The sequence below is a fragment of the Myotis brandtii genome, unplaced genomic scaffold (assembly GCF_000412655.1).
Source record: "Myotis brandtii unplaced genomic scaffold, ASM41265v1 scaffold154, whole genome shotgun sequence".
NCBI classification, from domain to species: domain Eukaryota; kingdom Metazoa; phylum Chordata; class Mammalia; order Chiroptera; family Vespertilionidae; genus Myotis; species Myotis brandtii.
Window position 1 is genome coordinate 10,033,389 of NW_005355584.1, and position 13,388 is coordinate 10,046,776.

The window sequence follows — 13,388 nt, forward strand, 5'->3', positions numbered from 1 at the left end:
GGGAGGAGGGGGGGGGTAAGAGATCAACCGAAGGACTTGTATGCATGCATATAAGCATAACCAATGGACATAAGAAGACACTGGGTAGGAGGAGACATATGTAATACTCTTTGTAATACTTTAAGCAATGAAACAATTAAAATAAAATAAAAAAATAAATAAAAATTAAAAAAATTTACCCATTTCAAATGTACAGTCCAATGATTTTTAGTAACTTTATCAAGTGGTGCAAGCATCACCATAAATCAGTTTTAGAACATTTTCATCTCACCAATTAGAACCTTCATGCCCATTTTCAGTTAATTTCCATTCCCACCCCTGGTCCCAGGCAACCACTAATCTATTTCCTGTCTCTTTAAATTTGTCTTTTTGGATACTTAAAAAAATAAAATCTCTTTTGCCAGGTTTCTTTCACTTAGCATAACATTTTTGAGGTTCACCCATGATTTAGCATGTGACAGCATTTATTCCTTATTATTGTTCAGCGATATTGTGTGGATACACAACATTTTTGTCTATCCGTTCATAAAGTGACTGACATTTAAGTTGTTTCTAGGTTTCCACCACAGTGAATAATGCTGCTATGAGCATTTGTGTGCAAGTTTTTGTGAGAACATATATCTTCATTTCTCTTGGGTAGATTTTTTTTTCCTTTTTATTTTTTTAAATAAATCTTTATTGTTCAGATTATTACAGATGTTCCTCTTTTTCCCCCCATAGCTCCCCTCCACCCGGTTCCCACCCCACCCCATGCCCTTACCCCCTGCCACTGTCCTCATCCATAGGTGTAAGATTTTTGTCCAATCTCTTCCCGCATTGTGGTAGCATAGTTAACCCTGTGACCTCTAAGCAACATAGAACTGTACACTTTATTTATTTATTTATTTATTTAGTTAAGGTTATTTTTATTTACAAGTTTTGAAAAATATAGATTTTTTACATGGGTTACTTGTGCAAAGTTAAATTTAGAAGAATGATAAATGCACTCCCCTCCTCCCAGTTCCCGCCCCACCCTCCGCCCTCACTCCCCACCCACTGTCTTCATCCATAGGTGCACGATTTTTGTCCAGTTTCTTCCCGCATCTCCCATTCCCCTTTCCCCCCCAAGAATAGTCAGTCCATTCCCTTTCTATGTCCCTGATTCATTATAATCACCAGTTCATTCTGTACATCAGATTATTTATTCACTTGGTTCTTAGATTCACTTGTTGATAGATGCATGTTTGTTGTTCACAATTTGTATCTTTACCTTTTTCTTCTTCCTCTTCTTAAAGGATACCTTTCAGCATTTCGTATAATACTGGTTTAGTGGTGATGAACTCCTTTAGCTTTTCCTTATCTGTGAAGCTCTTTATCTGACCTTCAATTCTGAATGATAGCTTTGCTGGATAAAGTATTCTTGGTTGTAGGTTCTTGGTATTCAGCACTTTGAATATTTCTTGCCATTCCCTTCTGGCCTGCCAAGTTTCTGTTGAGAAATCAGCTGACAGTCGTATGGGTATTCCCTTGTAGGTAACTGAGTTTCTTTCTCTTGCTGCTTTTAAGATTCTCTCTTTGTCTTTTGCTCTTGGCATTTTAATTATGATGTGTCTTGGTGTGGTCCTCTTTGGATTCCTTTTGTTTGGGGTTCTCTGCGCTTCTTGGACCTGTAAGTCCATTTCTTTCACCAGGTGGGGGAAGTTTTCTGCCATTATTTCTTCAAATAGGTTTTCAATATCTTGCTGTCTCTCATCTTCTGGCACCCCTATTATTCTGATGTTGGTACGCTTGAAGCTGTCCCAGAGGCTCCTTACACTATCTTCGTATTTTCGGATTCTTTTTTCATTTTGCTTTTCCGGTTGGGTGTTTTTTGCTTCTTCGCATTTCAAATCTTTGGCTTGATTCTTGCGCTCCTCTGGTCTGCTATTGGGTGTAATATTCTTTATTTCAGAGCGTGTATGCTTAATTTCTAGTTTCTTTATCATAGCATCGAGGGTCTCATTAGTTTTCGTGAGGCTCTCCAGAAGTTTATTGCAAGCCCTCAAAATTGCGTTTTTTAGCTCTATATCCTCCATTTCTGTCATGTTTTTTTGTCTCCGCATTTTTTATGCTTTCTTGGTGCACCCCCTAGTGGTCTTTGTGCGCAGTCTTGTTCTAGTTGAGCCTTGATTGTTGTAGTTAATACTAGAGGGATTTGACCACCAGGCCGACTGGCTGTGTGAATCAGCTGTGTCTGCCGCGGAAAACTTCTGTCCTCTGGGGAGGTGCTAATCTAGCCTTTGCCTGAGGCGATCCGGCAAATGGCTCTGCGCAGGGCTTGGGCGGGGCGGGCTCAACAGGGCGGGCGGAGGGAGCCGTTATGGTGCCCTCAGTCCTGTTCCCAGAGGCTCTGCTTCTCAGAACCCCCGGAACCGCTGCAAACCTCGGAGGGAAAGCTGCCTTCCAACTGATGCCAGACACTCCCGCTTCTCCCGTTTGGGTCCGAGTCCCCAGCGATTCGCCCGTATCTGGAGCTCAGAGTCTGAGACTCCCCCCTGACCGAAAACGACAACCGCGCTCTCAGCCACCAGCCCGCTTTGCGCGCGCACCTCCGCACCTGAGTATTTTCCACACTGCGCCTCCTCTGAGCCTCGGTGTGCTGTTATTTTTCCTTCTAGTTGAAGAGTCTCTCCTCAGCCAGCCTTCCTGCGGTTCTGGGTGATGTCCGTTCCGTCTTTTAGTTGTATTTTTGAAGTGGTTGTTTGCGGCAGCAGTCTGCGGTGTTTACCTATGCCGCCATCTTGGTCTCTCCTTCTTCCTCTTCTTAAAGAATACCCTTCAGCATTTCATATAATCCTGGTTTGGTGGTGATGAACTCCTTTAGCTTTTTCTTATCTGTGAAGCTCTTTATCTGACCTTCAATTCTAAATAATAGCCCCTTATGGGGCAGGACTTGCTTCAGTGGGGCTTTGGTACTCACTGAGTCTGCCTCTTGAGTGTGTCACTTATGGATGTGAGGAGTTGAAATCTGGTATCTGACCACTGGGTACACTGGCTCCTGGATCTCCAAGGAGGTGCAAAGTCAGCCACTGCCTGAGTCCACCCAGCAGGAGCTACTGGGAGATCTGCAGATTTCTCCTCTTTGTTTGGGGTTTGAAAGTTTTGGAGCTCTCTGACCCAGCAGCAGTTTGTTAGGTTAGGCTGTGAAAGGACAGGCGACTCATATGCAAAAGCTGCTGCGCACAGCTTGGGTGGGGTTGTAAATTGGGTGGGGCGGGGTCTCAGGGAATCACCAGGGCAGAGCAAACAGCGATGGCTGTCAGTCAGCTGTCTCCACGTCTCCGTGTCCCTGCGTCCCACTCCCCTACAGTAACAATGATCCCTGTGAGCAGCTCTGCAAGAAAGCTACCCTCGCTTTCCGACCCGATGCCAGACAGTCCAGTTTCTTCCCGTAGGAGTTTAGGTCCCCAGAGTCTCGCCGGAAACTGGAGTTCAGAGCAGTCAGGAGCTTGTATCTCCCTTCCAATTGAATAAAACAGCGCACCCAGTTGCCAGCCCGTTTCGCGCACCTCTGTACCTCTGCTCTTGGCGTCTCCACACTTCCTACCCAGTCTCAGTGTGCTTTTGTCTTTCCTTGCAGTTGTAGAACTTCCACTCAGCCAGCTTTCCTGTGGTCTGGATGATAGCCGTTTTGTCTTTTAGTTGTAGTTTTGGTGTGGTTGTGGGGGGCAGCACGTACAAGTGTATACATTATGCTGCCATCTTGGTTCTCCTTGGGTAGATATTTAGAAGTGGAATTGCTAGGTTGTGTAGTAGTTTGTTTAACTTTTTGAGAATCTGCCAAACTGTATTTTAATGTGGCTGCCACATTTTACATTCTTACCAGCAATGTACGAGAGTTCCAATTTCTGCACATTTACTAGTACAGACTTTTGGTTATTGTCGTCTGTCTTTTGATTACAGCCACTTTAGTGGGTGTGCAGTGGTATGTCATTATGGTTTTGATTTGCATTTCCCTAATGACTAATCATGTTGAATACCTTTTCATGTACTTATTAGCCCTTTGTACCTATACATTCCTTGAAGAAAATGTCTATTCCAAATCCTTTGCTCATGTTTGATTGAATTGTCACCGTATTACTGAGTTGCAAGAGTTTTTTGTTTTTGTTTTTGTAAATTCTGGATACAAATCCTTTATTAAGCATGTGTTTTGCAAATGCTTTTTCTAAGTCTGTTGCTTGTCTTTTTGTTTTCTTTTTTAAAAAAATATTTTTATTGATTTCAGAGAGGAAGGAGAGGGAGAGGGAGAGGGAGAGAAAGAGAAACATCAATGACGAGAGAGAATCACGGACCAGCTGTCTCCTGAATGCCCCCCATTGGGGACCGAGCCAGCAACCTGGGCATGTGCCCTGACCAGAAATCAAACCCTGACCTCCTGGTCAGCCACTGAGCCACGCTGCCGGGCAGGGCGAACATATTGAAATTAACTCCACCTCTTGTCTTTTGAGGGCAGTTACCAGAGAATTTAGTCACCATGTGGCTCAAAGGCTTGTTAGGAAGATTAACCAGATGGCTCCCAGCGGTCAGCAACCCGGGTGAGCTGGCCTGGCCAGCCGAGGAGGAGGATCAGAGTGGCCTGAGGTGGTGGTCTGTGGGCAGCCGGACATGGGCAGGCTGGGGTCTGAGCCTGGTGGGGTGAGGGGTGGAGGGTCAGGGTCAGGGTCAGGGCCAGGAGGCTCAACACAGTCCTTTCTCTGCCTCTAGCCCTCTGGGACCCTCCTGTGCTCTCACCTCGAGGGGTCTTTTTGTTTTCTTAATGCAGTCTTTTGAAGTGTAAAAGTCTTGAATTTTGATGAGGTCCCTTTTATCAATTTTCCAGAAATAAATAGACTTACAGTCAATTGATTTTTGACAAATGCAATTCACTGACAAGAAGATAGTCTGGGGGTTAGGGGGCAATGGGGAGATAAGGACACATATGTAATATCTTAATCAATAAAATAAAATAAAAACAAGATAGTCTGATCAAAGATGCTACTGAGATAATTGAATATCCATATGCAAAAAGATGAACTTGGATGCTCACCTTAGACCATACACAAAAATTAACTCAAAATGACTCACAGACATGAATGCAAGAGATAAAATAATAAAACTTTTAGAAGAAAACATGGAAAAGAATATTTCAAGATCTTGGGTTAGATTTTTTTCTCTATTCTTGAATTCTTGTTCAGATTAAACACAATACATCTGAGTGTGTGTGTGTGTGTGTGTGTGTGTGCACGTGCGTGCTATGTGTGTATAATGTAGGCAAATAAATATATAGTCACTTTCAGTCAAAAGAAAAAAATTGTACCAGGCTTGTTGACTAAAGTTTGAATTATCAATGACATAAATATGTTGAAAGAAAGCATGCAAGGATAAGCCACAAGCCAACCAGAACAGAACATCCAGAGCTTGGCAGGTGGAATTTAAGACAAAGCTGTGTAAATAGTAGGTAATCCCCTCTTTAAATAACTATTCAATGGGTGTGTGCTTACATTTCATGCTAAGAAACGTTGACTATAGGCAGCCACTGATTGCAGATTAAGAAAGCAATCTCCTGTAGAAGGATGACTATCAGCTAAGAAGATGCTGCATCCTCTAATGTTTGTAATGATTTCAAAAGGTTAACATGAAATTCTTACAGCCTATTATTTCCAACATATGTAAGAAGAAATTACTGTTGAAAATTGTATAAACATAATTCATTAATGAAGAAAGTTTTAGATGAAAGCCTTTTTAAAGGCACTTTCTTCTATTAAATTCTCTAGATTGCACCTAAAATTATTAAAAGCTAATTTCATGGTCAAATTGCCACTTTCCCCACCACAAGGGAACACAAGAATATTGGCATAGATCTTGGCAGCTTGTGTTCACTCTGAGTCAGTCAGTGACTTGCCCGTGTCTCTTTATGGCTAATTGACAGAACCTTTGCCAAAGCCTGAGTCTTGGTTTCCTCTATTTCGGAGCAACATTTGTTTTCAAAACATATTTCTTGATATAGAGTCATGTGTTGCTTAATGACAGGATGTTCTGAGACATGTGTTATTAGGAAATTTCGTCATTGTGTAAATATCATAGAGTGCACTTACACAAACCTAGATGGCATAGCCTGTACCTAAGTCTATGTTGTATAGCCTATTGCTACTAGGCTACAAACCTGAACAGTATGCTGCTGTATTGAACACTCTAGGCAATTATAGCACAATAGTATTTAAACGTAACTAAACATAGAAAAGATACAGTAAAAATATGATATGAAAGATAAAAATGTGTGTATGGGTGCATTGTGGAGGAGGGTGTAGAAGGAGGACTGTGGAGGGAGGTTTTGCTGGCGAGAGATTGGTCATCAGGAGGATTGAGGGAGGAAGGGAGAGAAGGAAGAGAAGGAAGAGAAGGGGAGATTAAGGAAGAGCAGAGATCAAAAGAGACCCAGATAAATAATAATAAGGAGAGGGAGACGGGGAGAGAGGGAAGGGACGAGAGTAGGGGGGAAGGGGCAAGTGTATGAGTGTGTGCCTGTGAGCACGTGTAGGAAGGAAGAAGGCAGGTTGGTAAATAGCATGCTGAGCTTCCTCCTCTATTTAAACCAGTGGTTCTCAACCTTCCTAATGCCGCGACCCTTTAATACAGTTCCTCATGTTGTGGTGACCCCCAATTTCATTGTTACAAATTGAATATAATTAAAGCATAGTGATTAATCACAAACACAATATGTAATTATATATGTGTTTTCCAATGGTCTTAGGCGACCCCTGTGAAAGGGTCGTTCGACCCCCAAAGGGATCGCGACCCACAGGTTGAGAACCGCTGATTTAAACCATCCAGAGCTACCAGTAAATTCAACATTATAGTCAGGGCCAGCTTTTTCTTCTAACATTTCCAACAAACGTTTTGCTTATAATCCACTACCTTATGGAACCACCATTATACACAGAGTCTGTGATTGACTGAAATGTCATGAGGTGTATGATTGCAATGAGAATGCATTATTGCTTTGTTTTGCATTACTATTTATTATAATTTTAATATATTTTCAGGTACAAATGGTTATTTATATATCCACTAGAGGCCCTCGGCCTGGCCTACCTCCTCTCGCAATCCGGGACCCCTCGGGGGATGTTGGACTGCCGGCTTCAGCCTGATCCCTGCAGACCAGGTTGAGGGACCCCACCTGTGCATGAATCCATGCACCGGGCCGGTTTCAGGCCAGGCCAAGGGACCCCACTGGTGCACTGGACCTCTCGTATACATATAAAATCTTTGGTTAATCTCTTCTTGCCCTCCCCCTCCCCTCTTCCCTCTGAGATCATCAGTCTGTTTCATGTTTCCATGCCTGTGCATTGAGCATTTCCCCCTGGTGGTCAGTGCGCATCATAGCACCAGTTGAATGGTTGCTTAAGCTTTTATATATATAGATTTCTTTCTCTTATGAAATATAACATGTCTTATTGTTCTTTTATTCTTTATATGAGTGGTTTTTATCATACCCTGCCTTACAGCATTTGACAAGGATCTTAGAACATAATAAACACTTGATAAAATTTTGTTGGAATGAAGTAAATATTCATTTTTAATATTGCAGTTTTAAAATTGCATTTCTCTGGTCCCAAGGTCTAATGGCATAAACTATACCACAAAATCAATAAAATTACTAAAATAATATTATAGGAGAGACATGAAGGTTTATTGTAATGAAGCCAATCTTTCAATGCCAAGAGCTAAACACCAACTTTTTTCTTTCTTGAATACCTAGTGACATGATGTTCTCTTATTTATTCTAAAGAGGAATATTCTCTTTTCTTAGATCACAGCCTCTATCTAAATCTCTTGGACTAATGAAAGTTAGACTTTTTTTCTTTTAAATATTTTCCTGTTGATGCTAAGTATTTTTTTGTATAAATATATTTTTATTGATTTTAGAGAGGAAGGGAGAGGGAGAGAGAGATAGAAACATCAACAATGAGAGAGAATCATTGATTGACTGCCTCCTGCATGCCCCCTACTGGGGATCAAGCCTGAAACCTAGGCATGTGCCCTTGACTGGAATCGAACCCGAGACCCTTCAGTCTGCAGGTTGACTCTCTATCCACAGAGCCAAACCAGTTAGGGCGAAAGTTACACTTTTAAAATCCAGAATGAAGTAGACTTAGCTGAATGTAGACACACAGCAAGAAGTGTCCCATATAAAGTCAGCCTTATTGTCATTGTTAACGTATTTTTATAATCACTTTCATCTTGAAACAAATCGAACTAATTTATCAGCTCATCAGAATTTCACACAGATTTAAAAGAGGAATGCTAAGCAGTGAAATAAATACAGCCTTCTTTTCAACTTGAATGGTTGACTGGACACTGGCAAAACACATATGCTATGAAGTCTGCATATCAGATGAGTAAAATGGTACTTTACAAAATACAAGTGCACTGAAAAAAATTCACAAATCCTTTAAAAACACTTTCCTTCCTAAGATATAACCTAGACTGCTCCTGAATAATTTTTTTCAAATACTATCTGCCCTGATCTTTTTGGTTATAGCCCTCCAGCCCTTGTGTCACCTGGAAATATTAATTCTCACCTAGAGCCTTGTTCTGACCTCAGGGCCTGGGCCAGGGCTGTCCTCTCTATACTGAAAGAATTTTCAGAAGCCTTAGACTAGTAACTAATCTGCTCAGTATCAGATTGTCCACTCTGCTGATCCTGCTCTGATACTGTAACATCGTTTCAGGCACTACAATTTTATCTGGTTATTCATATCCAAGCTCCCATCTTGAACCACTAGAAACTAGAACCTGGATTCTTGTTATGATCCTCAGTCCTATCCTGGGACCTTACTTTTTATCCCAGTTGGGACAATACTCCCTATAATGTTTTGTGGGCTTAGAGACATACCCTGGAACTTCAGTCCCCAATACATGCCACCTGACAGCTATGAGGTAGGCTTTCTTCATGTCTGGATTTCCACTTATTGCCTCTAGAAATAGGCCCTATCCTGTCAACTACCAGTTCCTTTCTCCATCCTGTCCTAGCACTGGCAGGATTTGGGATTCTGGTCACCCAGAGACTGGCCTATCTCAATGCTGATTCTAATTCTAATAGTAACTCGAGCTGAAACCGGTTTGGCTCAGTGGATAGAGCGTCGGCCTGCGGACTGAAAGGACCCAGGTTCGATTCCGGTCAGGGGCATGTACCTGGGTTGCTGGCACATCCCCAGTGGGAGATGTGCAGGAGGCAGCTAAAAAAAAAAGCCAGGAGACTCGCTTAAGTGGGTTGTTACTGACTTAAATTTACGTTATAAAAAAAGTAGCCAAATAGGTGAAAAAAGGATTTTCTGTCTGATTTATAAAAATATGTTGTATTTTTAAATGGGAGATATCTATAATACTATCAATAATAAAAAAAATATATAAAAAAAAAAAAAAAAATAATAGTAACTCGAGTAATTTACCTATATTTTAAAATATGTCTGATCAAACCAGCCGAGAGTAAATTTTAAATGCCTCATTAAATATACATCTACTGTTTGAAATTTTAAAAGAAATTGCCCCATTACCTGTCTGAATGAATCCTGACTTGTATCCATTAGTTGTGCCATTTTCTGGGGTCACAGTTGATGACACTGAAGAGTTTGGTTTAATAGAGTGGCAAGTAGCAGAGGATTGTCGGCTTCTACATTCTGGAAAAGAGTGAGAGTCACATTATGTGTGGAGGCCCAATATTATGTTAAAACAGGTGATGGGGACACAATCCATAAAATCTCTAAAATAAATTGCTGCTCCTTAAATGGCAACCACTTTCCTTATTTGAGGTCCCCCTGCTTTAGTCCTGACTCCAATAGAATGTTCTACATGGTGAACACAATTTGTCTTCCTAGGGCAGTGATGGCGAACCTTTTGAGCTCGGCGTGTCAGCATTTTGAAAAACCCTAACTTAACTCTGGTGCCGTGTCACATATAGAAATTTTTTGATATTTGCAACCATAGTAAAACAAAGATTTATATTTTGATATTTATTTTATATATTTAAATGCCATTTAACAAAGAAAAATCAACCAAAAAAATGAGTTCGTGTGTCATAGGTTCGCCATCACTGTCCTAGGGCCAGATGTCATGTTTAGAAAACCAAGAAATGGTCACAAAGAATGATCAGAATTTTTAACCTACAGACTAGTTCCCACGGGAAAAATTACTCATAACCAATATAGTCATACTAATTTTATGGGTAAGACAGGTTAAACTATCAATAGTTTATAAAAATCTAATAAGCTTTCAAATACCAATTAATCTGCTGCCCAGGATTGATTTAAATGTAGAACAGTAACCTGGAGTCCAGCTAGGCTACCTTTAACTTACGTTCAAGAGTGCAAGAAAAAATTAGAAATGTTAAAATTATTATTCTCAGTTCTTATTAAAGGAAATAAGTAGACAATATTCAAGTTGATTACTGATCATGAAACACCAAGCTTCATTTTAATTAAGCTAATATGGGTCTCTGATATATTTGAATAATACCTTGTACTGGTTCAGGTAGATAGCAAATGCTATGACAATGTTCTGGGCTGTAACTTCTAACAAAGTTATACTATATATTTTATCATATCACTTAAGGTAGCATGTGAAGAAGCTATTTAGTTTGTCATAGTCCCATTCATTTAATTTTGCCTTTATTTCCCTTGACTTTGGGGTCAAATTAATGAAATGTTCTCTATGACCAAGGCCCATAAGTTTAGTTACCTATGTTTTCATCTATAAAATCTATTGTTTCAGGTCTTATATTTAAGTATTTGAATCATTTTGAATTAAGTTTGGTACATGGGGACAAAGTGTAGTTTAGTGCCATTCTTTTGCATATGGTTTTCCAATTTTCCCAGCACCAATTTTGGCTCCTTAGTAAAAAATTATTTGCCCATAAACATGTGGTTTTATTTCTGGGCTCTCGATTCTGTTCCATTGTTCTGTGTCTGTTTTTCTGCCAGTACCATGCTGTTTTGATTATATTAGCTCTGTAGTATAATTTGAAGTCAGGTAGTATGATATCTCTGGCTTTGTTCTTTTTTCTCAGGATTGTTTTGGCTATTTGGGGGTCTTTTGTGGTTTCATACAAATTTGATGTGTGTTTTTTTCTAATTCTTTAAAAACTGACATTGGGATTTTGATGGGGACTGTATTAAATCTGTATATTGCTTTGGGTAATATGGCCATTTTATGTTGATTCTTCGAAGCCATAAACATGGAATATTTTTACATTTCGTTGTTGTTTTTTCAATCTCCTTTAATAATGCTTTGTAGTTTGATCGTTGACCTCCTTTATTAAGTTTATTCCTATGTATTTTATTCTTTTGGTTGCTATTGCAAAAGGAATTGTTTTTTTCATTTCTTTTTTCTGAAGTTTCGTTAGCATATAGGAAAGCAGTGGAATTTTGTACATTGATGTTTGGATCCTTTAACTTTACTATATTTATTGTTTCTATAGTTTTTTGGTGAAGTCTTTAGGGTTTTTTAGATACAGAATCATGTCATCTGAAAAGAGTTATACTTTTACTTTTTCATTACCAATTTGGATGCCTTTTATTTCTTTCTCTTGCCTGATTGCTTTGACTCAGATTTCCAGAACTATCCTATATAATAAAAGCATAATATGCAAATCGACTGAATGGTGGAATGACCGGTCGCTATGACATGCACCGACCACCAGGGGGCAGACGCTCAACGCAGGAGCTTCCCCCTGGTGGTCAGTGCGCTACCACAGGGGGAGCACCGCTCAGCCAGAAGCCGGGCTCACAGCTGGTGAGCATAGCGGCGGTGGTGGGAACCTCTCCCGCCTCCACTGCAGGTGGGCGGTAAGGAGCAAGGGGTCCCGGACAGCGAGAGCCCTGGACTGTTGGAGGGATGTCTGACTGCTGGCTTAGGCCCAATCGGACATCCCCCGAGAGGTCTCAGACTGAGAGAGGGCGCAGCCCCAACTGAGGGCCCCCTCCCCAGTGCACAAATATCGTGAACCAGGCCTCTATAATAAAAGCCTAATATGCAAATTGACTGAATGGTGCAACGACCAGATGTGCACTGACCATCAGGGGGCAGATGCTCAATGCAGGAGATGCCCCCAGCCCGCAGGCCCCAGGCCAGCCAAGGCGGGTGGCAGCAGGGGGGGCCCCCAATCACCCCACCGATTGCCCCGCCAGTTCCCCCACAGATCGGCCTTGATTGCCGGTCAGGCCTCGGGACCCTACCCATTCACAAATTTTGTGCATTGGGCCTTTAGTGTTGAATAAGAGTGGCGAGAGTGGGCATCTTTGTCTTATTCCTGACATTTTTAGGAAAAGCTTTCAGTTTTTCCCATTAAGTATGATATTGGCTGAAGGTTTGTCACATATGGTCTTTATTATGTTGAGTACTTTCCTTCTATAGCATCTTCTTGAATGTTTTAATCATAAATGGATGTTGTATCTTATCAAATGTTTTTTCTGCATCTATTGATAAGATCATGTGATTTTTATCTTTTGTTTTGTTTACGTGATGTATTCTGTTGATTGATTTGTGTATGCTGAACCATCCTTGTGCCCCCGGAATGAACCCCACTTGATTGTGATGTATTATTTCTTAAATGTATTACTGTATTCTATTTGCTAGTATTTTGTTTAGGATTTTTGCATCTGTATTCAACAGAGATACATTTTTTTGTTTTTTTAAAAAAATAAATCTTTATTGTTCAGATTATTACAGTTGTTCCTCTTTTTTCCCCCATAGCTCCCCTCCACCCAGTTCCCACCCCACCTCATGCCCTTACCCCCCCACTGTCCTCATCCATAGGTGTACGATTTTTGTCCAATCTCTTCCCGCACCCCCCACACCCCTTTCCCCTGAGAACTGTCAGTCCACACCCTTTCTATGCCCCTGATTCTATTCTATTCACCAGTTTATTCTGTTTGTCAGGTTTTTTATTCATTTGATTTTTAGATTCACTAGTTGATAGATATGTATTTGTTGTCGCTTTGTTGTTCATACTTTTTATCTTTACCTTTTTATTCTTCTTCCACTTCTTTTTTTAAATATATCTTATTGATTTTTTTACAGAGAGGAAGAGAGAGGGACAGAGAGTTAGAAACATCGATGAGAGAGAAACATCGATAAGCTGCCTTCTGCACACCCCCTACTGAGGATGTGCCTGCAACCAAGGTACATGCCCTTGACCAGAATTGAACCTGGGACCCTTCAGTCTTCAGGCCGATGCTCTATCCACTGAGCCAAACCAGTCATGGCTTCTTTCCCTTCTTAAAGAATACCCTTCAGCATTTCATATAATACTGGTTTGGCGGTGATGTACTCCTTTAGCTTTTTCTTATCTGTGAAACTCTTTATCTGACCTTCAATTCTAAATGATAGCTTTG

At 40.7% G+C, this 13,388-nt stretch overlaps 1 protein-coding gene across 2 annotated transcripts in view; it reads right to left on the reverse strand.

Moving 5' to 3' along the window:
• GREB1L (growth regulation by estrogen in breast cancer-like) overlaps positions 1-13,388 on the reverse strand; it is a 140,066-nt gene that overhangs the window by 81,312 nt on the left and 45,366 nt on the right. For both annotated transcript variants that reach the window (XM_014535943.1, XM_014535942.1), the window contains exon 7: positions 9,555-9,677. In XM_014535943.1, the coding sequence (XP_014391429.1) occupies positions 9,555-9,677 (123 nt within the window). The remainder of the gene's footprint in view (positions 1-9,554; positions 9,678-13,388) is intronic.